Source organism: Catharus ustulatus, chromosome 2 (assembly GCF_009819885.2).
Source record: "Catharus ustulatus isolate bCatUst1 chromosome 2, bCatUst1.pri.v2, whole genome shotgun sequence".
Taxonomy (NCBI): Eukaryota; Metazoa; Chordata; class Aves; order Passeriformes; family Turdidae; genus Catharus; species Catharus ustulatus.
The window spans coordinates 45,390,089-45,414,714 of NC_046222.1; the positions used below are offsets into that span (position 1 = coordinate 45,390,089).

The 24,626-nt window shown below is 37.7% G+C and overlaps 1 protein-coding gene across 9 annotated transcripts in view; it reads left to right on the plus strand.

Annotated features, from left to right (window-relative positions):
- Window positions 1–24,626, plus strand: part of GRIA4 (glutamate ionotropic receptor AMPA type subunit 4) — a 217,930-nt gene that overhangs the window by 142,317 nt on the left and 50,987 nt on the right. For 8 of the 9 annotated variants that reach the window (XM_033086500.2, XM_033086482.2, XM_033086492.2 and 5 more), the window contains exons 5-10: window positions 306–359; window positions 2,312–2,470; window positions 4,232–4,399; window positions 5,951–6,055; window positions 11,358–11,468; window positions 18,911–19,117. In XM_033086500.2, coding sequence (XP_032942391.1) covers window positions 306–359; window positions 2,312–2,470; window positions 4,232–4,399; window positions 5,951–6,055; window positions 11,358–11,468; window positions 18,911–19,117 — 804 coding nt within the window. Of the gene's footprint in view, window positions 1–305; window positions 360–2,311; window positions 2,471–4,231; window positions 4,400–5,950; window positions 6,056–11,357; window positions 11,469–12,759; window positions 15,776–18,910; window positions 19,118–24,626 lie in introns of those variants that run through there. The other variant, XM_033086531.2, reaches the window with a different exon arrangement.

Genomic DNA, 24,626 nt, shown 5'->3' on the forward strand with positions numbered 1-24,626 from the left:
GTCCTCCTTCTGAATGTGTATCCCATAGGAAATTGCTCTATTTGGTAAAATGGTATATACTACAGTAACATTTTCAATACCGAAGGCTCTCAGATTGCCAGTTCATTACTTTACTCACTGTAATTTTAACTTTTTCTCCCTTATTAAGCCCCTGGAAAGTTATAGCTTTGTTATTGCAAAAAGACATTATATTACCAGTGCTATATATTTCAGTGTATATCTAGCTTTCTATGAAAATACCTTTATAGAGAAAACAGTAAGATGTTGTCTTTCTTCTTTTTTTTTGCGTTATTTCTCTCCCACAGATTGTGAGCGTGGGAAAGCATGTTAAAGGATACCATTATATTGTTGCCAACCTGGTAAGATACTTTTCTAGAATTATACCCCTGCTCGGTAAGTGAAACACTCAGTTCTACTTTGAAGTTATAGCACTTCACACAGCATTTCCCATTTGTCTCTAATATGTGGTTGTACATAATACATTCTTTATGATGTGTAAAAGAACTTGGGTTTCTTATTGCAGCTATCTAGCTATGAAGGGCACAGTAACATAATAAGTAATAGTCCTAAAAAGTAGGAGAAAAAAATGATATGTGCATCTTGAAGCTGAGTGAGAATTCACACAACTACAGTGATTTTTGACTCATCTTTTTATTCCTAGTAACAAGATTTCTAGAGGTAACTTTTATACATTCCCCAGGGAACATCTATTTTCTGATAACATCAGCTATTTCCTGTCAAATTACTACTTCAGTATTTTTACTTTAAGGCTAAACTGGGCATTCACACAGCTAATGTTTAGAAGAGGGCAAAGAAAGAGCAAATGCAGTATTTTATTATTTAAATGACTCATTCTTTAAGCCAAAATACCTGCCTGACAAAGCACAGTGAATGTAGGACAGAGTCTAATGCATGCTTTAAACTGTTTTCTTTCTACTCTCCCTCAAGGAATTTTAGTTGACGTGAAATATTTTATTGTGCTTTGCTGCACTTGAACCTTAACTTAGTACCACTTCAGATTATTTTTACAGCCTCAGGTGTTCCAAATGAGAAGTGTGTGCTCTTGGGTCTTATAAATTAGATTTTTCAGCATTACAATTTTGTAGTTGTCCAAGTAATTTTTCTCATGCAAAAGAATTGCTGTAAACAAGAAACTGGATGTTGCAGTAATCTGCTGGTGAGGTATGCAGTGGAGACAGGCACATCTGATCTACTTCAGCAGGGGCATACTTCATTATCTACTGTCTGTTCAATTATGTGGGTAATATGACTTCCTGATGTGTCACCTTTTATATTTACTGTCAGTATCTCTTAGGACATGAATCAGATCTCTGTCCTTAAAAAGTGTTTTTCCCCTGGGGTACTGGGTCAGTACCCCAGTACCCCACAATTTTTTTTCCTAAATATTTCTAGATTTGTGATTTTCACTTGTGCTTTCATTGATAAATACCAATCAGAGGAATTTAAGAAAATTAAAATAAGATACCTCTGAGCTAGCCTTAGACATAGCAGCTAGGAAAGGAGGAGAAAGATCTATCCTTGCTTCTTAGTGCTTTAGCAGTTTGTGTTATGCAGTTTATTGAAGTTCAGTTCTGTCTCTAATGGCAAATTCTAGTAAGGAATTGTGTTGAACAGATTAGTCAGAGAAACCAATAGGTCAGGAGATATATGTGCTTTGTCTTCTATTTCAGTGTTGAGCTTCACTCTAGGTTTTCAATATATAACAGATCTAAGAGCTACCACAATCCTATCTAACAGAAGTGTTTTCCTGATGTTGTTTTCCTTGCACTAACAATGAGATCCTTATGTACTGTCTCTGCCTTCTAATGTCTATTATATTATGTCATTTTCAACCTAAACAATGAATTCTGGAGTAAATGTATTTACAAGGTAGTGTTGTTCATTTTTTAAACATGCAAAAAAAGTGATGCATTTTTAAAGCACTAGTACAGGGCTTATTCCAATCTGACAATTTTGATGGAAATTGGATTAAGCCTTTAATATTCTGCAGGCATTTTTCAGTTGATTTGCCAAAGGCACTTCTTCAAAAACTGTCTGCCATTCCCAACAATGTGTTGCTTAGCTGTCAAGACCACCCTAGCAATAATGTGGCAAATTTAGTTCTTGGCTTTTTTCTCTTTATTACAAATGGAATTTATGAATGAAGGTTCAACATTATTCTCTGGTTTTAAATTTTGCCTTCTAATGGAATCCTGCTGTTGTGCATTCTTTATTCTGCCATGCTGACCTAGAACAGATTGGACCCACAGCAGTGTAGGAGGGCAAACAAAATCTTGAATTGATTTTCTAGGGATTCAAAGATATTTCTCTGGAGAGATTTATGCATGGAGGAGCCAATGTGACTGGATTTCAGCTAGTGGATTTCAGTACCCCAATGGTAACTAAGCTGATGCAGCGCTGGAAGAAACTGGACCAGAGAGAGTACCCAGGATCTGAGACCCCACCAAAGGTACTCCCTGATCTGAAGCACTACCAAAGATATAACTCCAGTGTTCTAATTTCTGATTAACATTGTTGAATACACGAATGAAGCCTTCAATATTTAAGCAGAGGAGAAGACAGCTGTTCATACTGGCCATTAATCTTGCCTATCCTTACATTTGTATGGTGGAAACAAAAACTGCAACACATTTTGCTGATGTACTTAAATGTCTGTTGTCACTTATTCTCCAACTTCACCCCTTTACTGACAGTAGTTAAAGGTCAAATGCTTAACTGACAATTTAATTTCAGTAAAATTTCCATTAATTAGTCTAATTATCCAGGTTCTTTGGAATGCAGATCTTTCCTGACAGATTAATTCTTCTAGATGAGACACTACTGTAACTGTAAATTTGCTACCTTTAAATTTTTTCCTCTGAAAATTTTCCACCTCAAAACCTCATGTAGAAATCACATTCAGGTATGATTTTAAATCTCATCCCGGAGTTCCTCTATCCTAATCCTTCACAGATTGCTAAAAAAATATTTCTTTGACATATAATTTTCCTGCAGGCAAATCACAGCACGGCTGTGAATATGACTTCATCAAAGTAGTTCTGTTATTATATGCACTAATGCACACCAGACGTGCTTGAAAATGGGCACCTTTGTGCTGGGGACTATGCAAAAATAAGCAATCAGCCCTCCCTTGGCTGGGACATTGGTAGCTTGGCAAGGTCTAGATAAAGCATCAACATGGATATTTCAAGATATAGCTACAGAATTCAGTGAAACTCCAAAAATTTATGTAAAAAAACAAAAACAAACAAACTAAAACCAAAGGCTTGGAATGCAGACATCCTTAGTAACTGGTGACAGGAAAAATTCTTCCTATAGGACTTCTTGCCACAAAAACAGGATTATTCCATCTGCTTTTGAGAAGTCAGCATGATTAATTTGAATCGCTCATAATTCATCTAGGGATAACCAAAATTTGAGGTTATAAAGATAAAGCATGTCTCAAAGACCTTATAATCTGCAAGACAAAGGAAAGGAAGGAAATTAAATTTGAATAATGAAATTTGAATTTTGGAAGTTAGAGAGCATATCAATAGCAGCCCTGGGCATGTGAACAACTTTTCTTGATGCACTGTTTTCATCAGGGGACCATAGTGAGAAAACACCCCTTTGTTTATGTGGCTCCAGGCTAACATCTGCCAAAGACTTGCTCTAAACATTTCATTTGGCATGTTATCAACCTAAAGCAGTTGCTGTAGTTAGTGTAGAAACACAGACTGCTTGGGGTACATATCAGGCAGAGAGCCAACACAGGTTTTCCAATAGGAAGAACCTACTCTTGATCATTCTTAACACTTCCAGTAGCCTGGATATCTGCTTCTTAGCTGTGCATTTTTCCAATTATATTTTCTCAATGAATTACTGTTTCCTTCTTTTCTTTTGAGTAAATTGGGTGGATGGGGATATTCCCCATTGTATAAGTCAAGTGGGGGAAAAAAAGAAAAATATTTCAATACTTCAAGTTTAATTTGGTTGGGTTTTAATAAATTCTTAAGATACAGATTTTTCTACCCTTAGGAAATAGTTTTAAAGCTGTACCTACTCAAATGTCCTACATTTGTCCCTTAGACAAAATTGCTTTTGATTTCGAGAAGAGCTGTTTTCTAAACAAAGATGTTGAAACTGCTGCATAATGAATCAAACGAGAATTATTTTGAAGGAGCAATTTTTTTTGTCAACTCTGAAGAGCTGTGTTTGTCCATCTATTTAGTATACATCTGCATTGACATATGATGGAGTACTTGTGATGGCTGAAACATTCCGTAATCTTAGAAGACAGAAAATTGATATTTCAAGGAGAGGAAATGCTGGTGATTGTCTTGCAAACCCTGCAGCTCCATGGGGTCAAGGAATTGATATGGAGAGGACATTAAAACAGGTAAGGGGAGGCTTTATTCTCAGGATCTTTTAGAATTTTGGATACCAGTTGCACATTATATGCACAAGGGTAGTAATAGAAGGAAAATCATTTTTTACTTGGAAAAATTGGTAGCAGCTTGGGCTGTTCAGGTTGTTCTGATTTGTAACTTGGAACGAAGGCAGAGAGGAACTACTGCTATTTGAAGCTACTGTTAGATCTTTTGAGATAGTTGGAACTTCCTCCACTGCACTGCTGAATTCATTTGTAACTACTGCAAATAACCTGGCTGTACAGATATTGTCATTTAAGGAAAAAGGTATAACCACATAATATAACCTATCAAATATGTTTCTGTCATCTTCAATAAAAGTAGACTTCTCCCAGGGAAATCACAAAGGTAATTTTGGGGTTTTTTCTTTAAAAAAAGAAATAACCCAGAGCTATGGGTTATTTCAGGATTTTGAATTCCTGATGAATATGGATGCCTAGAAAGTTCCAGATCTGTGTCAAGATGATTTAGCCTTTCCTTTGAATGGGATAGAAGAGAAAATAAAAATCCTGCAGTAGAATTTAAATCATTGCAAATGAGCAGACTCCACTCGGGAGAAACAGCTGAGGAGAAGTGACTCCTGACAGAGCTGGCAGCTCTGTGCCTAGAAGCCAGGGTTTCAGTCCTGGAGAAAAATCAGCCCATAGAAATGGACATAAGGAAAGAGTAAGTGATTTCAAGCCACATCCTGACTCTTAGGGAGAGAAATAAAGCATTTTGTATGCTTCACATATTCTGTGCAGATGCACGGATCTGTAACAATTGAGAGAAACATTGTCAGGCTTCTCTGTTCAGGCAAACAGCATGAGACTTCAAATTCTGCCAAAGAGGTTTTCATGGCTAGATCCTGATAAAATCAAAGCCAGCAGCAATATGGCCACAACTTCTCTGGGTCAAGGACCACAGCTTGGGTATCCTTCAGTGACACAGTAAAGTGCTGAAAAAAAGAAAATTTGTTCTGGTTTCAGCTGAGGCACGTGTGGTGGGAAACTGCCACAGCCAATAGTAAGGCTTCCCATCTGGCCTTCTTCGTTCTAATGCTTTGAAAATGCCCTTTTCAAACCTTATCCATATCAGCCCTGTATCATCTTCCATGATAGTAAACTGCTTTGCTGGGGCTAAGGTTGTTGTCAAGTTGACCTTGATGAGCCATATATACTCAATTTGTACATTCAATCCACCAGAGTGGGAGCTAAAAAGACACATGAGCTCTGGCCAAACTTCCTTTATGTTTTTTCGTATGACTCCAGGAGCGATGAGAATAGTAAAAAATTTACTTCTCTTTAGAACCTGCAGCTGAAAGGTGCTGAGCTGCACAGCATAAAAGAAGAGAAGGTCCACTGTGTGTCTTTGTTATCAGTTAGAAGAATATAAAGAAAGTAGCCAACTTTATTTCTTTGAACTGTTCCACAGCAGTGTTTTTATGGTAATCTAAGGATGTAGTCAGGATAACTTGCTCTGTGACATTTGAACTAAAGAGCGTGAGACTATCTTCATGGTGCTTTTTCTTCCATTTGTAGGTTCGAATACAAGGTTTGACTGGAAATGTTCAGTTTGACCACTACGGTCGCAGAGTCAATTACACCATGGATGTCTTTGAGCTGAAAAACACTGGCCCTCGGAAGGTATGTGCTGGCATTGCTTATCCTCATGTCATGTAAATGAATTGTGTATGATGAAATGGTTATGTAAACTTATATTAAAGTGGACTCTGCAGTTTTGAACAGGTATAATACATTGAGTACATGGATATGTCAGTGAAAGCAGTTTTTAGATGCCTTTTCTATTTGATGCTATTATTCAGTGCCTTAAATTGGGGAACACAAAAACAAGTGTGCCTCTTGGAGTGGTGGGATGTTAGTCAGTCAAGCATACTAATGAAAACCAGCTGGATGACATGTTGCTAGGCTGCTGGGTGATGGAAAATGGTCAGAATTCTGAACAGTAGATATTTCTTGTATCTTATCCAAAGATTCCTGTCTTAAAAATTACTTGCATCTTTAAGCAAGTGGATTTGTACATTCTGTGTAAACATGAACCATAGGCTGTAACTAACACAGGGCTTTTAAGGATGAAAGGACAGAAGAGAAGAGAGAATGACCTGAATACTTATATTTTCTGAAATTCATTGCAGTATCTAATCCTGTGTGCTTGATTGGTTTGATTGCTTGTAAGCAAATGCACATTAATACACGTCTAAGCAGATCCTTCACGTCTGAATGCTCATTATCACTCAGCCCAATCACTTTGAAAAGAGACGCCTGTGCACTTTGTTGATCCTTTCTCTTCTCTGCTGAAATTTGTCTATTTATCATAGTATAAAACAAATAAAAGCAGAAAATGTACTCAGGTCAGGGTTTTTGGTTTTTGGTTTTTTTTTTTTTTGGTTTTTTTTTTTCGTGAGGTCATCAGAACAAGAAAGGGGGCAGGTGATGGTGAATAGGGTACTCATGGCTGCTTGAGTAGGACCAAAGCAATCAAGATTTAGTTAAATAGTCCTCTGCTGTAGGCCAAAGGTGACAAGCACAGTAAATAGCATCACAGGGGAACTGTGGGTCCCTGGAGACAGTTACCTGCCACAGTGCTCAGGAGGCAGAGTGTTAAACTGCAGACCCAGGGCAGAATTACACACTTGAATGAAAAAATTGCCACTATATCACAGTATGGAGACAAAGACCAAAGCAAAGCATGTGCTTGCATATAAGGCCTGATGGTGCAGTTGTCTTTCGAAAGTGTGACAGATGGCTGAAGAATAAATTGGGAAAAGTGAGTTTGTCTTTCCTCTCTTGGGAAGTCCACTGTGCCAGAAAATGTGTCTGGTCTTACTACCAGCCCTGCTTGCCATGCTGCAGCCAGGAGGATATATGGGTGGCTGGGGTGCACTGGAGGAAACTGTGAATTATGCCCTTTCCATCCCCTATTCCCAGTTGTACAGGAGGGAAGGCAAGGTGCAAAGAGATGTGTTTAATTAGGTCACAATTTTGGTAACTCATTAGGGAGTTTGCTTGTCAGCAAACTTTTGAAAAGAGTTGATGTTTCAACCTTTGTCACCTGTTATTATGGGAGAGGTGTGTGTCTGACACCACAGCAGGGATGTCCCCATGTTCTCTTCTTGCCTGCAGTTTAAGGGGAAGGTGATTGCAAACAGAGGAGCTACGTCTGTGCTGTGCTAGAGGCCCAAGGTGCTTTTCTCACCTTTCTGCTACTCCTGTCATTACCTGTATTTGATATAACAAGTCATAACAGATCTGGCTACTCACAAGAATTTATTTCTCATGTATTAGATAGTGCTTTACATATGATCACTGGACCAGTTCTGTGGTCCAGCCTGACAAATCCTATATAATACATGAGAAATGACTCTAATTAATTGAACTAAGAGGCCTTCAGCATTAATGTCTTCTTCTCATGTCCAACATAACATGACTTATGAGTCACCCAGCACTATCTTTTCAAAACTGCCGTTGCAGTCAGAGTAATGCGTGGCTCTAATCTTTAGAAAAGTCATTTTTGTTGCCCACAGCTTTATGTATGTGAAGAGACCATTAAAAAACAGCACAATTAGACAGAGGCAGACTTCCACATAGTTTCATCAAATGGGAAATATTAGCCTATGGTCATGTTAGTTTCATTTATGCAGCGCTTCTCACTTAGCTCTCTGCAGAGCAGAACCAAAACCTGTTGGTGAGGGGAAAGGGTAGGAGGACAAGGATCACAAAGATTTGATGTAATGGCTCCTGTGACTGGAGGGTTGTGACCAAGTAATAAAGGCTTTTCACTGGTGCCCAGGGACTCGACCAGAGATGATGAGCACAAACTGAATCACAGGAGGTTCCTTCTGAACATTGGGAAATACCTTTTTTATACTTTGAGAGTGACCAAGCATTGCCACAGGCTGTGCAGAGAGGTTGTGAAGTCTTCATCCTTGGAGACATTCAGAAGCCATCCAGACATAGTCCTGGGCAACTGGCTTTAGGCTGAACAAGGGGTTTGACCTAATGACTTTCAGAGGTTCCTTCTCAGCTCAATAATTCTGTAGTTGTGTCATTCACCATGCATCCTATCACCAAATAAAAAAAAAATGGAAAAGAAAAAATAAGCAAAGCATACACATTACATTACATGCCCAAGACAGTCTAATATTTGGCTTTTGAATTCCAACTTGGCAACATGAAAATTAATTATCAAAATGTTTGAGTATTCTCTTGCCCTCAGTGGCTTGTGAGCTCCAACAAGATCTCTTCAGTGGTTACTACAAGGTGCACAGGCCTTCAGAGAGGCCATTCATTCAAATGCCAAACTGTTATGTCAAATTTACTTTGAGGCAAATATTTTTGCAGTCTTTTTTCCTAAAAGATAAATTCAGTTCCTTTATAAGTGGATGCAAGTGCTATGAAGTTCAATTGCAACCCAAATAGAATTGGAGGTACTTTTATAGCTAAATTCAATCCTATCCTTTGAGGAGTTTTTTTCCTTGTGGAGTTGAGGTATTTATGGGAAAGCACACTGTTATTTAGTGCTCTCAAAGTGATTGTGTATCTCTATACTTTTATACCAGTGTCATGACATACCTTTCATATTTATTCAGTAATCTAGTTCCAAAGTTACTTTAGTGCAGTTTTGCACCGAACACATATAAGCTCACACCAATGCACAAAAGCTAAAATTCCTTTAAAAGATGCCTGTCATTTCTCAAATAATGCCTTTATCTCTGTCTGAATTTTCATATGGTACTTATTTGGTAGCACAGTACATCTTTCGTTTTCGGCTTTCCTTCTGAACTTTATGAAGAATATGAAGAAAAGCAGTGAAGAATTGCACAATGAAAAATCATCATTCACTGTCATAATAGTTCCCCAAACTGCCAGATTTTGGTGTACATATGCTGCCTTTAGCCAGTCACAGTTTTTTGACAAGAACTCCAAATTTTAAATAATCAAGTGTATCTGTGGCTGTATGGCTGAAAGAGAATATTTGTTAGCAGTGCATACTACTAGGAAGAAAACCTTCCTCTCCACTATATCAGCACTCCTGACACTTCCTGTTAGCTGCAGACACCTAAATCAAGGCTCCAGTGCTGTAAGAGCAATCACAAAAAGCAAAATAATATTTCAACTAAATATATCAGAACTTGTGCATGGACAGTTTGTGCTTATTTTCTCCACTAATAGAAAAAAAAATCACTCATGTTCAGTCAAACTGCTCTAGGGACTGTTAAAATGACTTGCCTCCATCCATTTTTTTCAAGAAGGAAACTAATGAAATAGTGAATGCAAAAAATCAAGAAGGTTGACTATTTTAATAAAACACAGAATATATATAATGCATATGAGACAGGAACCAGAAGCACTCCTCTGCTCTTTTAGGCTCTAATATCATATCACTGCATTGAGCTGAACATGTCATGGAGGCAGAATCCTATGTGATGGTGAATTTAATCAGGGTTCTACAATAGTGTTGGAAATAATATTGACTATATAACTGATTTGATCATTTAGCCAGTTTCCATCATATCGAAATTTTTCATCCAAAGCACAGAATTGTGCCTTTGGTCCTGACAATTACATTGAAGCTCTGCCTGGAGCCCACTTTCCACTAAAATTATTGTTCCTCTTCTAATAAGACAGACAAGTCATTCCTCTTTGCCTGCAGTTTAAGGGGAACTCCTTAAACTCATGAACTCCTAATTAATCAAGGAAGGGGGCAAGGGGCAGTTGCTGCTGACTTGTCCCCAGGTTCTCCTGGAAGCTGAGCAATGTCTGGCTGAATTGCATCTCTTTGATAGAAACATTTTAAATCATGAGTCTGGGAAACATCATGCTGGGAAGAAAGATCAGTCTCCCAATTCATTAGGTTCTCATCGAGCAACAGAGCCCCTTGAGGTGGGATTGGAACACTCTTCTACTGACACATTTGTGTTCATGTTGTCCATTTGACATGGAGCTGAGTGCTGTCAGTGCTGGGTCAGAGGAAAGAGCCCCAGCAGCCTTGTCAGTGGATGCACAGACAGCCATGATGTATCTGCAGAAAAGAGAATGGGCAAGAAGGGGATAAAAATAGGTTTGGGGGTTTTCCTCCTTGGGATTACAAGAGTGACTGGTTCAAATCTGACTCTAGAGAAGTTCATTGCCAGCAACAAACAAAGGCAGCTGTTTTACCTTAAAGATGATCAGGAAAGGGCTATGGCAGCCTAAATTGAACCAAGGAGAGAAAAACCTGATTTGTTCCCCCACCCTGTAGGCACTTCCCAGAGATTTCAGGAAGAATTCACTCTCACCATGCTTTACAGTCAGTGGGAAAAGCAAGCACCTTACTAGCAGGGATGCTTATCCTGCATGAGCTGAGTCACTGTCTGCTGGTACTGTCTGTCCTGTGAGTGTAAAGGAAGCGTAAATAACAGGGCTGCTAATGTAGGTACTAAAAGGTCAGTGATAGCAGTTAAGTGGAACAAGTCTGGTATAAATCCCGGATCTGGGGTCTCCTGGGAAGCCCATAACAGAGTAAGGAATTGAGATCAGCCATGGGATTGCAAAACTGTCATCCATTCCTCTGTCTAACACCAAAAGATCTGGAGCACTAACAAATGAAAATATTCTTGCAGGGAGAAAAAATTCGTATATCTCATTTATGCCCCAGGAGGCCTTCAAGCTAATGAAAATAGTATTTTCCATGTGTCTCTGGTTGAAGTAAGTAGCCCAGATCATTCAGGAACAGTGAAGTGGAGGTGACACCAGGTCTGTCTCTGTGCAGCAGGGGTGCAAACGTGGTACACCCAGAGTGATAGATGTATACTCCCATATCTAACATGACAGCACTTCCCTGGGGCAAAACCATTTTTGGATCACACTGCTGTTCTTATAGTAGTTTATATTTGTAGTTACACAGAATTTAGACCTTACTGCAAATGATATACATTTTGTTTTGCAGGTTGGTTATTGGAATGACATGGATAAATTAGTTTTGATTCAGCATGAACCTACGCTTGGAAATGACACTGCAGCCATCGAGAATAGAACAGTAGTTGTCACTACAATTTTGGTAAGGTGTTTCTTTTTTTAATTCTTATACTGGTGTGTGACACAATCTGATTTCTAGTTATGATCTAATTTAGTCTGCCAGTTCCTATGTTAGTGGGAGGATGAGAGCCATATATCTTAATTATATTGACTGTCATGTCTGCACAGATTTTTTTGGTATGCTTTTAATATAATGAATCATTTGAAATTAGGTTTTAAAAATTGAGTTGTGGTAATTTTTTGCTTTTATTCAGAGTTTTTCATTTTTTTACTAAAATAAGTCTCAGAGATATGAGTTCTTACAACCTCTAATTGATAAATCTTGTCTCACAAGAAACTGGAAGAAAAGAAAAACCCAAAATCTTTAAATGACAGAATAGAGCAGAGGGTATAAAATGAGATTACTGTAATACTATTGTCTCTTTTTGTTGGTAAATTATAAACTCACTAATTGACTTCAGCAAGAGGTAAAATTCTAAGTAGCATGGTTCAGTCGGCCAGTCAAAACTGGATTATCTACTGTTAATTGCGAATGAAAACATAAATTTAGTAGATGCATTCTTAATGTGTTTATTCAGCATTGCAGTAAAATCTCCATTTTAATAAAATCTACATAGATTTGGAGTTTGATTTTCCAGGATTATTGTGTTTTTAAAGAGTGGTTGCAAGGGAGTTGCTTCATTCGTTTACATTTTTAATTCACAATTTTTCAAAGCAGTTGTTTCTCACAAATCTGTATTTTAAGCAAAATATTTAACATTTTTTCCTCTGAAGTCAGACATGCCCTTTAAAGCTGATGTTTATCAAAGCCAACTGGCAATGGGTGACCTTTACATGACCGCTTTTAAGATTTTACATCTCAGTTCACTGCCCTTTTCACCTGCTTCATTTAGACAAGACATGTTAACCCAATAAACTGTATCTCAAATGGGAAGGAATATTTTGTAGGTGTTATTAAGAAATAATTTTTCTAACTCAATACAGAGTTTAAAGTAATCCAAAGGAAAGCATCAAGACATTTTCTAACTAAAAATACAGTTAATTACCAGATTTTCAGCAGTATGTATCAGCATTTATGCATTTAGTATGTCTTAACATATCTCCTGTTGAAGGTTATCATTCCAGGATATAAAACAACCAAACTACTATACAGGAATTCAGAATGTAACTCCTAACCAAATTGTGTAACTTTTATTTTTGCATGGGAAATTTTAAATATATGTATCTTTTTTCCTAAAAAAAAAATGAAAAAAAAAATTAAAAAAGACTCGGTGATGGAAAAAAATACTTCAGTACAGTCCTCCTCTTTTCAGCCTCTGATGAAGAATCCTATTTTAAGAAATTGATCAAGGAAGAAAAGAGTCCCAAGATGCTGCGAACATTCCTAACTAAGGCTCAAGTATTAACCACCAGTCTAGTAACATTGAGCTAATTTTTCCATATGGATTACTGTTCCTCTGACTGGATGACCAGGCACTGAACCACCAAGAAAAGTTCTGTGATTAATCTGAAATGTCTAGATGATGCTAACCTTCAACTTTGCCAAGCTGAGAAGAGAACGATGTGAATTACAAGCTTTCAGTCGAAATTTTCCTCTCAAACCAATCCTGATACCTTTGACTGAAGCTCTTACACCTGAATACTGTAATTTCCATAAATAGCTCCAAGCTTAGGAGAAGCAAGTAAAATATAATAATGAAAACTAATAGAAAAGGTTTCTGTCCACCAGAAAGGAAAAAAAAGGAAAACAAGAAAGCTTTTAAAATGTGTTATCTTGCCTGTCCTGTTTGCATTGAAGCATTTTGATGTGCATAATAAATGTTATCTTCAAAAGAACTTTTCCAGCCCCTGTATTGAAGGGACTGGTGGGATCATTTGCTAAACCAAAAAGCTGAATTAATATTCCAAAGCATGCCCTGTGTTTATGCAGCATGTCATTTTTGGATAAATGCAATTAATTGAAAGCAGCACAGCTTCTTGACCAGAACTGTCCTCTTTCCATGTTTCAAAATCACAGTGCAAGAGAAATATATTGGAATTTGGTTTGAATAAGAATATATGGTGAATTCTGCCTTATCATGCCCATCTCCCATGTACTCCTCTGGGAGCTTCACACGTGATACTGAAGGCAGAATAGAACCATGATTCTTAATATTGGCCTGCTAGGACAATGTATTTAGCATCTGCAAGCATATGATCACACACACAAAGAAAAGAAATATTTAACTAGAATAACTTCCAGAGTCCTGTTATTTTTCTCTTCTTTGTTAAGTTGCAAATGCCACAGAGACTTTTTCACCTCTTCACTGCCCTCTTCATGTTGAAGGGAGGTTGAACCATTGTAGATGACACATTTAATTTTGGTTGCATGGATATTTTCCAACATTAAACTGAAAAGCTTCTGCAAGCAGTGCTGTCAGACTTTTCAGTCTTCAAAGACAGATGTCATGGCAGCATAGGAAAAGCTTACAGGTTTTTCAGCATGGCTCGCTTTAATATTTGCCTAAAGCCAAATAGCACAAGTTGATTTGTCCTCTGTTTCTTCAGCTTTTATGTGTCCATGCTTACTTTGCTGTAGTGTGGCTGTATGGCTGTTGCATAGAAACTGCAGTATAATGAATTAGCTCTGCACTCAAAGAGCTTAGTACAGCGTTTTCTAGTAGGTAAAATGTTTTCTTCATTTGTGACATAGTGAGAGCACGTAGAAGTTATTTTACATATTTGGCATAGGCTCTCAGCCTATCCCCAGTTAGCTGAGTGGTGCACTAGCAACCCACAGAGAGGAGGCAGCAGGGACAGTTGATGTTCTTTTCCAACTGCCATTTGTAGTTCCTATTCTGCACCTTATGTAATTCACAGCCTCCTGCACTCTGGAAAGGACAGATTTCCTACCTGTGCGGAAGTGTTCCCTTTGGGATGGGATGGTAACTCCTCCAAATGCACAGTAGGCTCATTGCATGACTGGAGAAGGGTTGCTCTTTGCAGCCCTGCTCTAACACTAAGGTAAACACCTTGTCTAGCTAGGGAGAATGATCATCTCTAATTTCACAGGTTCAGAAATATGGTCACAAGTTGTTGAGGTAGAGTTTAGGGAAGCAGGCTCAGAAGACTAATCCAAACTCTCCAGTATATTTTATGGTACAGCCAACTCTGTACTTAACTCTGAGACTGCAAAACTTAAAAATCACAAAATTCCTTTAAAACCAAAGCTTGATGATGAGCTGCATCTACATTGTTGCTTACAGTTCAATATCTTGATGAGATATCCTTGGTCTTGGCAGATTAAGTTTCAAGGGCAGGATCCAGTTCACAACCAAGTCACCTAGATGTGGATGACTTTACAAACGGTATCGATTCAGTTCCATTCTGTGACATTTAAGATGCTCTAGGATACACAGCCTGTCCCCCATTTCTTACACAAGCAGGGTGACCCTTGTCTGCCTCATGCTGTACATGTGATCTTTCCCTCTGGATGTTTTAGCCAGTGTATGTAATTTTTCAGGCATGTGGGGTAAGTTTTGCCCCAAGTTTGTAAATCCACAAAGATTTAGAAATTGGTTCAGTGGCCCATAGGTGGATGCCTTATACTGAGGGTATCAGACCTATCTGTAAAGGGCAAGCACAAAGTGCCTGCAGAACAGCACCTTGGGGTCAAGCAGGTCACCTTAGGGCATCTAAGATGATAGGCAACTTCCATTAGGTGACTGAGAATCACCATCACTGTTTTGACTGATGTATTCTTGATGGAGTCTTACCTCAGAAATTCTAATTACAGCCTTTTTTCACATAATAGAAAAATATTTTTTCATTAGAAACTTTATTAATTAAATTCTTCAGTAGATAGGAGAAAAAAATGAAGTTTGTTGCATGAAAATAATAAAGACTTCAAACCGAATCCAGGACACTTTATTCAGAAAAAAAAAGCCATCAAAAAAACCTTCCATTGACCTTTATAGAAGTTTCTTTCAGAATAAAGTGTGATAATGTGTCCCACATATGTTCTAAAAATCAGAAATTTCCTTGCACAGATATTTGTCACTTTAACAAATTATTTTTGCAATGGTGAATATTTTGAAATCCACTTTAGAATAGGAAGACCAAGTTTAGATCTGTTTGTTATTTGGGTTAGTTACTTTGTCTAACTTCCCTTATAGTATGAATCATCAGTTGTGAGCATTTAACTGTACACATGAATTTGTGGCAATGTGGTGGAATGATTTGTTTACATCTATAAAGGTAATTGTTGCAGACATCAACTTGTATTTGCAAATGTTAAGTATTGTTATGAAATTGTGAATTATATAAGTAAAGCTTGCACCATTTCAAATACCTGTTCCGTGCTAGTCATTGGTCATTTCAATGTGGACTTTTCCTTGATTCACTAACCCATAGAATATTCTTCAAGCAGCTGAAATCTTGCAAACATTGCAACATTAAACCTCATTCAGCAGTAAGTCAGATGTGTGCTTTGTATCAGTAGGTTAAAAGTGCATCATCCAAAAATATAATAAGCACAAAGATGGTAGGGAGAGATAATCTTTCTATCAGACAAGATGCTATAACAATGAAAAAAGTAGGCCTGTTTTCAGCTATTTCAGCTGATTTAATAGAAGATATTACCTCTCCACAAACAACTTGCATCTCTTGCATTTTTAGACTACCATGATTACACTAACATTACTACTAACTTGAAAAATGCTATTGCAATGGATTATCCAAAATAAAAAGGTACTTTTCAGTGCCACACATTGAAAAGAGCATCAAGATATGGCTAAGTATATGTTATTGATCAATTCAGATATTTCATGACTTCACAGTGTGACCTTGAAAGTTCATCTGTGTAAGTTACTTGTTAGCAAACCAGTAAAACTTGCCTTTCATTATCTTTATATTATAACAACTGAAGACCTCATCGATTTGAAACACCCTCAAATCTGACATGGATAGGATTTAAAACTAGGGCTACTATTTGATTGCTTTTTTTTATAAACAGTCTTTATCAGAAACTCACATGCAGTCCCACCCACATTCTCCTATCAAATTCTACCTTGAATGTAGATATCTGATTACTTGGCAGGTAAAGTAGGCACAACAATTAAGAGGTCTAAAATAGGTTAGGAGGGAAAGATCAGCATAGTAAGCAAATGGTAGTAGGTGTTGCTGTTGTCTTTAATTGTACCATTTCACACTGGCAGATTTTTTCAGTTTTTTTCAATTGCTGCTTCTTTGAAAGCAGTCGCAGCAAGGCATGCTACTTCTCTAGAAGATAATTGCATTGCAAAAAAATGCTCCCTGCTGTATTTTGCTCTAAATCAGTGAGATCGGTGTAAGAAAAGGCGGTGGATGGGAAAGAGAACAAACACGCTTCCTTCAAGCACCCAACAGATCTCTGTTAGATCTTGGTGGCCACTCCACTGGATGGGATGGCCTCTGTTTGTACCTACCAAGGGCACTGTTGGGCCACCTCACTTCCCATCTCAGTGCTCCCTCACAGAACTCCTGGGTAGGAGGGCTGAAGTTCACTTAACTTTTAACAGAAAAAATGAGGCATCTCATGAGGCATGTCACTTGGCTTTGCTGTGCAGAAACTGTTAAAATGCTTTTTTGCAGCAGCAGCAGCCCTGCCAGTGGTGAGGTGCAGGCAGAAGCACAGTGTCTGTGTTTTGGAAGAAGGAGTAAGCTGACCTGGCGTACTCTGTGTCTGTCTTCTTCAAGTCCACCACCAGAATTATCTCCTGGTGTGACTCTAGTTTCATGCCTTTCGCCAGGGATTTATAGCCAAATCAGAAGAACTAGAAATCACTCACTCTGGTCTTTGGATAACAAAATTACTTTTGAGGTGCAGCAAGCAATGTAGCTGAAGCTTGCAAGGAGAGTTCACAAATGTAGGACAGTGGACAGACTTGGTTACCCTTCTAGCAAGCAGTTGGCAAAATCACAGACAAGACAGAGTATTTTTCACCTCTGTTTATTTTAAATCTTTTTATGTGCAATAACATATGTGGAAAGACACAGATTTTGGCTCTTCCTCTCGTGTGAACAAAAAGGCTTTGTTGAGGGAGGAACATTTTATACATGGCCAAAATACTTCTGAAAATCAAGAACTACTGCAGAGATCATGATCTCCCTGCTTTTCTCCCTCTCTCCCTCTAAAATACCAGTGGTTGAGATCAAGGTGATTTAATTAGGGGTAGGAATACAAGAAAAGGTGCAGCCTACTGGTAACACTCAGCAGATTTCCTTTCAAGATTCAAACTCTCTATACAGGCAAAAGCGCTGGACTGCACTCATGTAACGTCACCTATCGTCCCTTGTTAGACACCTAACAGAGCTTACAAAATCGTTGTGGCTCACAGATGACATTCTTTTTGTTTCAGTGAAGCAGACATTGTTGCACTACATGTTTAAATTAATTTTTATTTTTTGTACTAATTATATCTTAAAGAAAGATGTGTCTGGAGCAGAGTACTACCAAGGTTAGTGTCAAAAGACCAACATTTGCCATGGATAGCACAGAGAAAAACTTAAGTTGCCAGTATTTTGTGATGTAAATTCAAACAAAAGGTGACCTAAGTCACCCTTTATATTAGAAAAGTATTTCATCTGGAACTGACTTTGAGTATGAATTATATGAAGTGATTTAAAATACCATCAGAAAGTATAGTTTTACTTAATAATTTCTAAAGTCTGAATTCACACAGAGCTAAAAAGAAAAGCGACCTTGATTTCCCAGTCACATAATGTTCATTATTGTGATAGTATGGTTTATACAGGGAATGCAAGAACCACTCTTCCAGACAGGTTTTACTCATTTTCAATGGCATTCACTGTCCCAAAATATTTGGTAGTTCTTTTTCATACAACATGTAAAGTCACTGTCAACTTAATACCATTCTTGTCCATGCATATCACTGAAGTTCATCCTAAACAACCTTGCAGAATCTGCACTGTTTATTTTAAAAGGAAGATGCATATTTCCTTGGAAATGTATTTCTATGTTCTCGCTAAAATGTATGGAGCCTCTTAGGAACTATTCACTCTAAGCCTCAAGAAAGGAAGTTTCTGCATCTGAAATTACATAGGCAGTAATCCCACTGTGTTAGAGGATATGCTTACTCACTGAAGTCAGAAGTCTACACTGTACCTTCATGATCTCACAGCCCTTTGCATTGTATAGGCCCAACCTCTATTCATGCTTTAAATTTAGCATATTCTGCACTAAGGTCTTCCATGTAAAACAAAGTAAGGTTGTTAATTGTTGTGAAATGTATAATCCAAATTAGTGTAAAGACCATACCTTGCCAGAAGGATTTCTGTTCATACATTTTAATTTAAACTTGCTAATGCTGTCCTTGAACTCTTTATAAAATGTGTGTTGTTCAGTCAGTTCATGACATGTTTGGTTTTTTTTTCAGACTATATTCGGTACACTTCTCCTTTACAGTTCTACTTCTTTCATTATAGGAAGCCCCATATGTTATGTTCAAGAAAAACCATGATACGTTTGAAGGGAATGACAAGTTTGAAGGATACTGTGTAGATCTGGCATCAGAAATTGCAAAACATATTGGTATCAAGTACAAAATTGCCATTGTTCCTGATGGAAAATATGGAGCAAGGGATCCAGAGACAAAAATCTGGAATGGGATGGTGGGAGAACTTGTTTATGGGGTAAGCATACCAATTTTTGAAGCAGGATTTAATTTACCATAGTAGAAGTCATAAAATAGGAAGTGTATGTGCATTTTCTTTAATCTTGGGGTCACAGAAAAGAAACAGAATCTTGTTTCAGATCTGTGTGTTTTCATTTATTTTCAATATAACATTTAATAGTTTCATGCAAGTTCTGCTATTTATTCAACTAGTACCTTGAAACATTAGAACATCCATAGTTTGTATATCCCTTTAAAATTCATTAATGTTAGAGACCATCTATTCCTGATACACTGTAAAATTTGGTTGGGAAGAATTTCCCTCATTAATTCATTTTCACGGAATGGTGGACAGATCTTTTTAAAAAGGTGAGATTCTTGGTCTAGTTTGAGAAATGAAAAATCCACCATCATATATATTAAACATAGGTAATAAACAACTACAGACAAGTACATAATTAGGCAATTCACAAGGAAGACAGACTTTTAAGGCGACCATCTATAAAATTTAAGAGCAAACCTGGTAAATTTAACAACTGAGAACATAATGTTATAGAGGTATCTGGAGAAGGATTCTTCAGAATACCATAATAGTTAGCAATTCTATTGACACATAGAATTATAATATTTAAAGAAAATAACTCCAAAGAGCTTAAAAAATATTTGCAATATCTGGTGTTAGCAAAAGTGTCAAAACTCAGAGCTGAGCTTCATGATGGCTGCGGTTGCTGGTATCTGCACTGAGAACAGTTCAGAATTCTTAGAGAAACTTTTCATTTCAGTGATGGAATAAAAAAAAAACCCTCAAACTACTCAGGTGTGAATATTTCCACCCATGAACTCATAACATGCCTCAACCTCCCCATAAAACAATTCATATGTACCAGTTGATCCATCCCAGTTGCATTTTTCACTATTCCATTGACAGTCTGGGCCATATGTTGCAAAGGTCTCATGGCTTTTGTAGCAGCTCCATTTCAGTTCCCTTCTGTCAGTTTAGCATAGCTGATAAATTCTCTATTAGCATCAGTTCAAAGGACTCTGCAGAATGAAACAGTCTCTGTGCTGTAGGAGCGTAGGAAATGTTGCCCCAGAATTTTGGTGACCTCCTCTCCAAATTGGAATGGAAAGGTTATATCAGCTTCACAAAACTCTCCATGTTCTTGGGAGTTTGTGAAGGAACCAACCTCAATTTGTCTTTAAACAGTAGAAACACTGAATGTTACTAAGCATGTATATCTACTTCAGTGGCTTGAAAGCAGGTCAACTCTTAGGATATTAAAAGATGAAGATTTTTCAAACTTATTTTATCAAGTGTGGAGATTACTCCTTGTCTGGCTTTTAATTGCAATAGTAAACTCATGGACATCAATGGCCAAGCACTATTTTATACTAGAATGCTTTTTCAATAATCCAAGAAATGTTACTATTTATGAGAAAATTCTTTTGCACCGTTTCAGTGGCCTATTATCTAGTTGAAAATTATAAAGCAAACTTGATATTACACTTTCATTTTCTGTTTGTTTGGCATATTTTTTTCCTTCTTTTGTGTTAAAAAAATTACCTCATCAAACCCAAGTTGTCCTAGGACTACACTGAATAAAAAGTGTTGTAAGGAAGCTCACCCAGATGTGTCGACACCTACAGCTTTTAAAAGAGCTGAAAGCAGTAAAGTTCACAGGCATGAGGAACCTGTTGCAAATTACCTGCACAAAGAAGGCCAGCCCAGAATACCAGGCCAAAACTTCATTTTTTATAATGGAAAAGAGTGAGGGGGAGGCTCTTCCCAGCTGTCTGTTTAGGATGGCTGCAGTGTCTCTGTGATTCAGCGGCGTTCTTGGAGCTGCTTTTTTACCAAAGTCAGCTGTTGCCCAGTACATTTGTCCCATTTGTCATAAGGCGCCTTGAGGCTGGATCCATCCTGGTGCATCGGTGGCAATTCGGAATTCGCCGTATGAATCTGCTTTATTGGTCTCTGGTATAATTCTGGCCCATAGTTAGTGTCCAAAATAACTCCTGAGCCCAGCTGGGTGCTGGTATTGAGCAGAGACCTTTCCCTGCGGACAGCCTGAACGGGGCCGGGCGGGCTGAGAGGCCGGGTGACGCGGCCTGTCCCGCACCGCCCGGCCCTCAGGCCCAGAGCTGCGCCAGGCGTGCTGGATGGACTTCTACAGGTGTAACTTTAGAGGAAATTGCTCTTTCTGTTACTTGTGAAGTGTTCTGCTAAAGATTTCCACAGGGAATCCATCAAGAGTATCCTCCCTGCAACATCCTTGAGACCTTGCCAGACAATTTACAGAGTTTCAGGTTCCCAGGCCTATTCCACATAGCCAAAGCAGAAAAATCAGTCAGCCAGAGACTTTGCTGCAAAGCTCTGCTAGAAGAGTGTGTTCATCTCCTCTGATAGATCCCCTAATCATAAACACAAGTAGTCTGAGTAGTTGACTGTGTTTCAAACAAGGCTTTTTATATACAGCCAGGACTGGGAGAGAATTAGCAAGTTGACCAAATGATCTGATTGGGAAACATTTTACAGCTTTTAATTCCCAGCCACATTAATGGATTGACAGACAGTTTTGCTGTGGCCAGTGAGACTGAACCCTTTCTGTACAACACAAAAGTTTCTCTGCTCTCTTCTCATACCATCATTCCCCAATGCCCCTTAGCTCTATCCATATTACTGAGCATGGACATGGACATGTGAAAATTTTATCCCTGTTCTTTTAAGAACTATGTGCACCAGAGGTTGTTCTGGTACCTGAACACTCAGGTGCTGCACAGAGCAGCTTAGTCATCTCCTAAACTCTGTGGTTGATTTTCCCATCATGTCCCAGAGGAAACATCACATAAAGTGCTGTGGGGTGCAGTTTTGCTAAGCTTGTACAGAATGTCATGATTTTCCTGTTTTGTTTTTAGCACATTATTAAAAACTGCCAGAAAATCTTGGTCATTTGTCCCTGACATACCCAAATGCAGGCAGCAGTCCCTGTGGATTCTATTTGCCTTGATATCTAGCTCACAGAAGAAATGCTGGCTGGGGATGAAATGCCATTAAGCACATATAACAGGTGTTTCCAAATTCACTAGCAGTCAGCTCCAATTAAATATTCATTCTCCTGACACAGAATGCTTTTCTTTCACTGCTTAACACAAAAGGTCACAACTCAATTCTGTTTGAAATCTCAGAAGCCATGAGCTTCTGAGATTGAAATCACTTTCTCCATGACTTTTCTCAGATAGCTTTACTACCTTCACAGTACTTGTATCAAGCATATATTTTATTCACAAGGTTATAATAATGATATATTCTGGAAAAGAAAATGTCTCTCACCATCAGAATCAATCTTGTCTCGTATAGTATTGGAAGGATCCAGAATGCATCTGTACTTGGTAATGGTTGAGCCTTGATTGGAATGCTGTTACAGATGCAGTTGATTTAACTGTGAAGTATCATTAGTCTTTGTCAAAAGAGATTTCACTGGCAACAAAATCATTAATTGTTTTTGCACCATAGTTATATTGTTAAACATTTCCATCTGTAATTATATGGTGCACATTAACTGGGTAAAGCACGAATGCTGATAATTATCATGCACAGCTATTTTCATTATTTAGCTTTTGCAATGAAGAGTTTATGTAGGCTTTACATGACACACAACAGACTTACAAAAATAGTAATATGATCAGTCTGGGGGGCTGTAGTTTCTCCAATTTTTCTGGCATTTAATTATGACCTAGCTATATATTTTCCCTTTAGGCTTGTTGGCATGAATGGATTTATCTAAAATATGAATTTTCTGATGCTAGTTCACTGTTGTAAAGAATGGGTTAAGTTACTATTTCTCCTCTTTAACTCCTTCAAGTGCTGTAGGCAGCTAGTTCTGATGTTGTTCAAGCTCTGCATACCCTATTTGAGCATTTAAATTTGGTACGCTAAATCCTCTCCAGCATTTCACATGTAATACGCAATGTGCTAAGTAGATATTTAAAATCTCGTCAATTCACATTAAAATGGCAATGTCAGTTTTCCAGCTCACACTGTGAAAACTAACAGCCCCCAGGGATCTGTGTTTTAACCCCAGCAGAAATCTGCAGACACACAAAAAACCTGTTAGCCAACAGCTTTGAAGACCAGTGACCAGGTCTATCATTTATACTGCCTTTATGAAATATCACAAAGACAAACACAGAGAAGACTGGCAGGAAGAGATCACAGTTGCCATGAGTCTCACTTAATTAAAGGACTCCACATTAGGCATTCTCAGTAATCAAAATTTAGAAATACAAAAGATGTTGACTCTAAAGAAGGAAACCATTCTTCTGGAGAAAAGCTACTTATGAGTGAAATGAAAAATAAAAATATTCAGGTAGCTCAAACCATCCTGCAGTCTTTAGACTACATAAACTAAGTTTACTTTATAATTTTCAGGCTACTTAAAAATATATTTTAGACATGCTACCTTTCCTCATATAATAGCTGTTTTCATAAAACATCTCTTTCAGCCTGACTTAGGTAGTCAAAAGGGATTAAGAAGCCAATTTTTTTAAAGTGCCTTGTGTAACAAAATGCAAATTAAAATTCAGAGAATTAGCAGAGTTATCATAACATTTACCTGAGACATTAACACCAGAGGTAATTTATGATACTTTTGCAATATTATGATTTAAGATGCGTTGCTTAAAATGTAATATCTTTATGTATAATTTTGGGAAGTGTTTGCATCACAACTATTTCAGAATGACAGCTATAATCTGATGATTAATATACAGCCATCTTAATACAAATATGCATTTATGGGCCATTGCACCGGAATGAGTCAGTTCTTTTGAATTATTTGCAATTGCAGAGCTGCCAAAATAGGTTTAATTTTAATAATATTGGTTTAAAATGAAATTTCATAAAACATATATGGCTCCATGGGAATTAAAAATTAAAAATACAAATTATTTTAAATGCATTTACCTGTTTCAAAGTTGTAAGATGACAAAAAAGCTCCATGTCAATATTTTCTTTGGCCCAAAAGCTATTTACATACCACCTGGATTAAACTGTTTGAGCACATCCTTATTTTTCATCATGTTTTAATCTCATTGAAACAACTAAGTGTTCACCTAATACTGTTACTCTCCTGAGTCCATAAGCTATAGAATATATGTATAGAAGTTCACATTTGTCACAGAGCACAGGAAAAAGGTTTCAGCAGCTCTTGCATCTGTTCTCCTCTCAGAGGTGGATCCCCAGGTCCCCATACAATTCCCATCTGAAGCACTGCTGTAATGACAGCTTTAGTGTAAAAGGCAAGGCTGGGCCTAATGAACAGACCTTAATGTAATGTAGCATCCCTAATGAGAAAAACGATCCATTAGCTTAGCTCCAATATTTTATAGTGCATACAGACATCATTGTTAGCAACCATAATCACCTCCATCAATAACAATTCATTCAAGATTGGCATCTTCATTCAAAATACATGTTAGACACATTTAAAAATGTTCCTGACACTAGTGGGAATGGATTCAGCATGCAT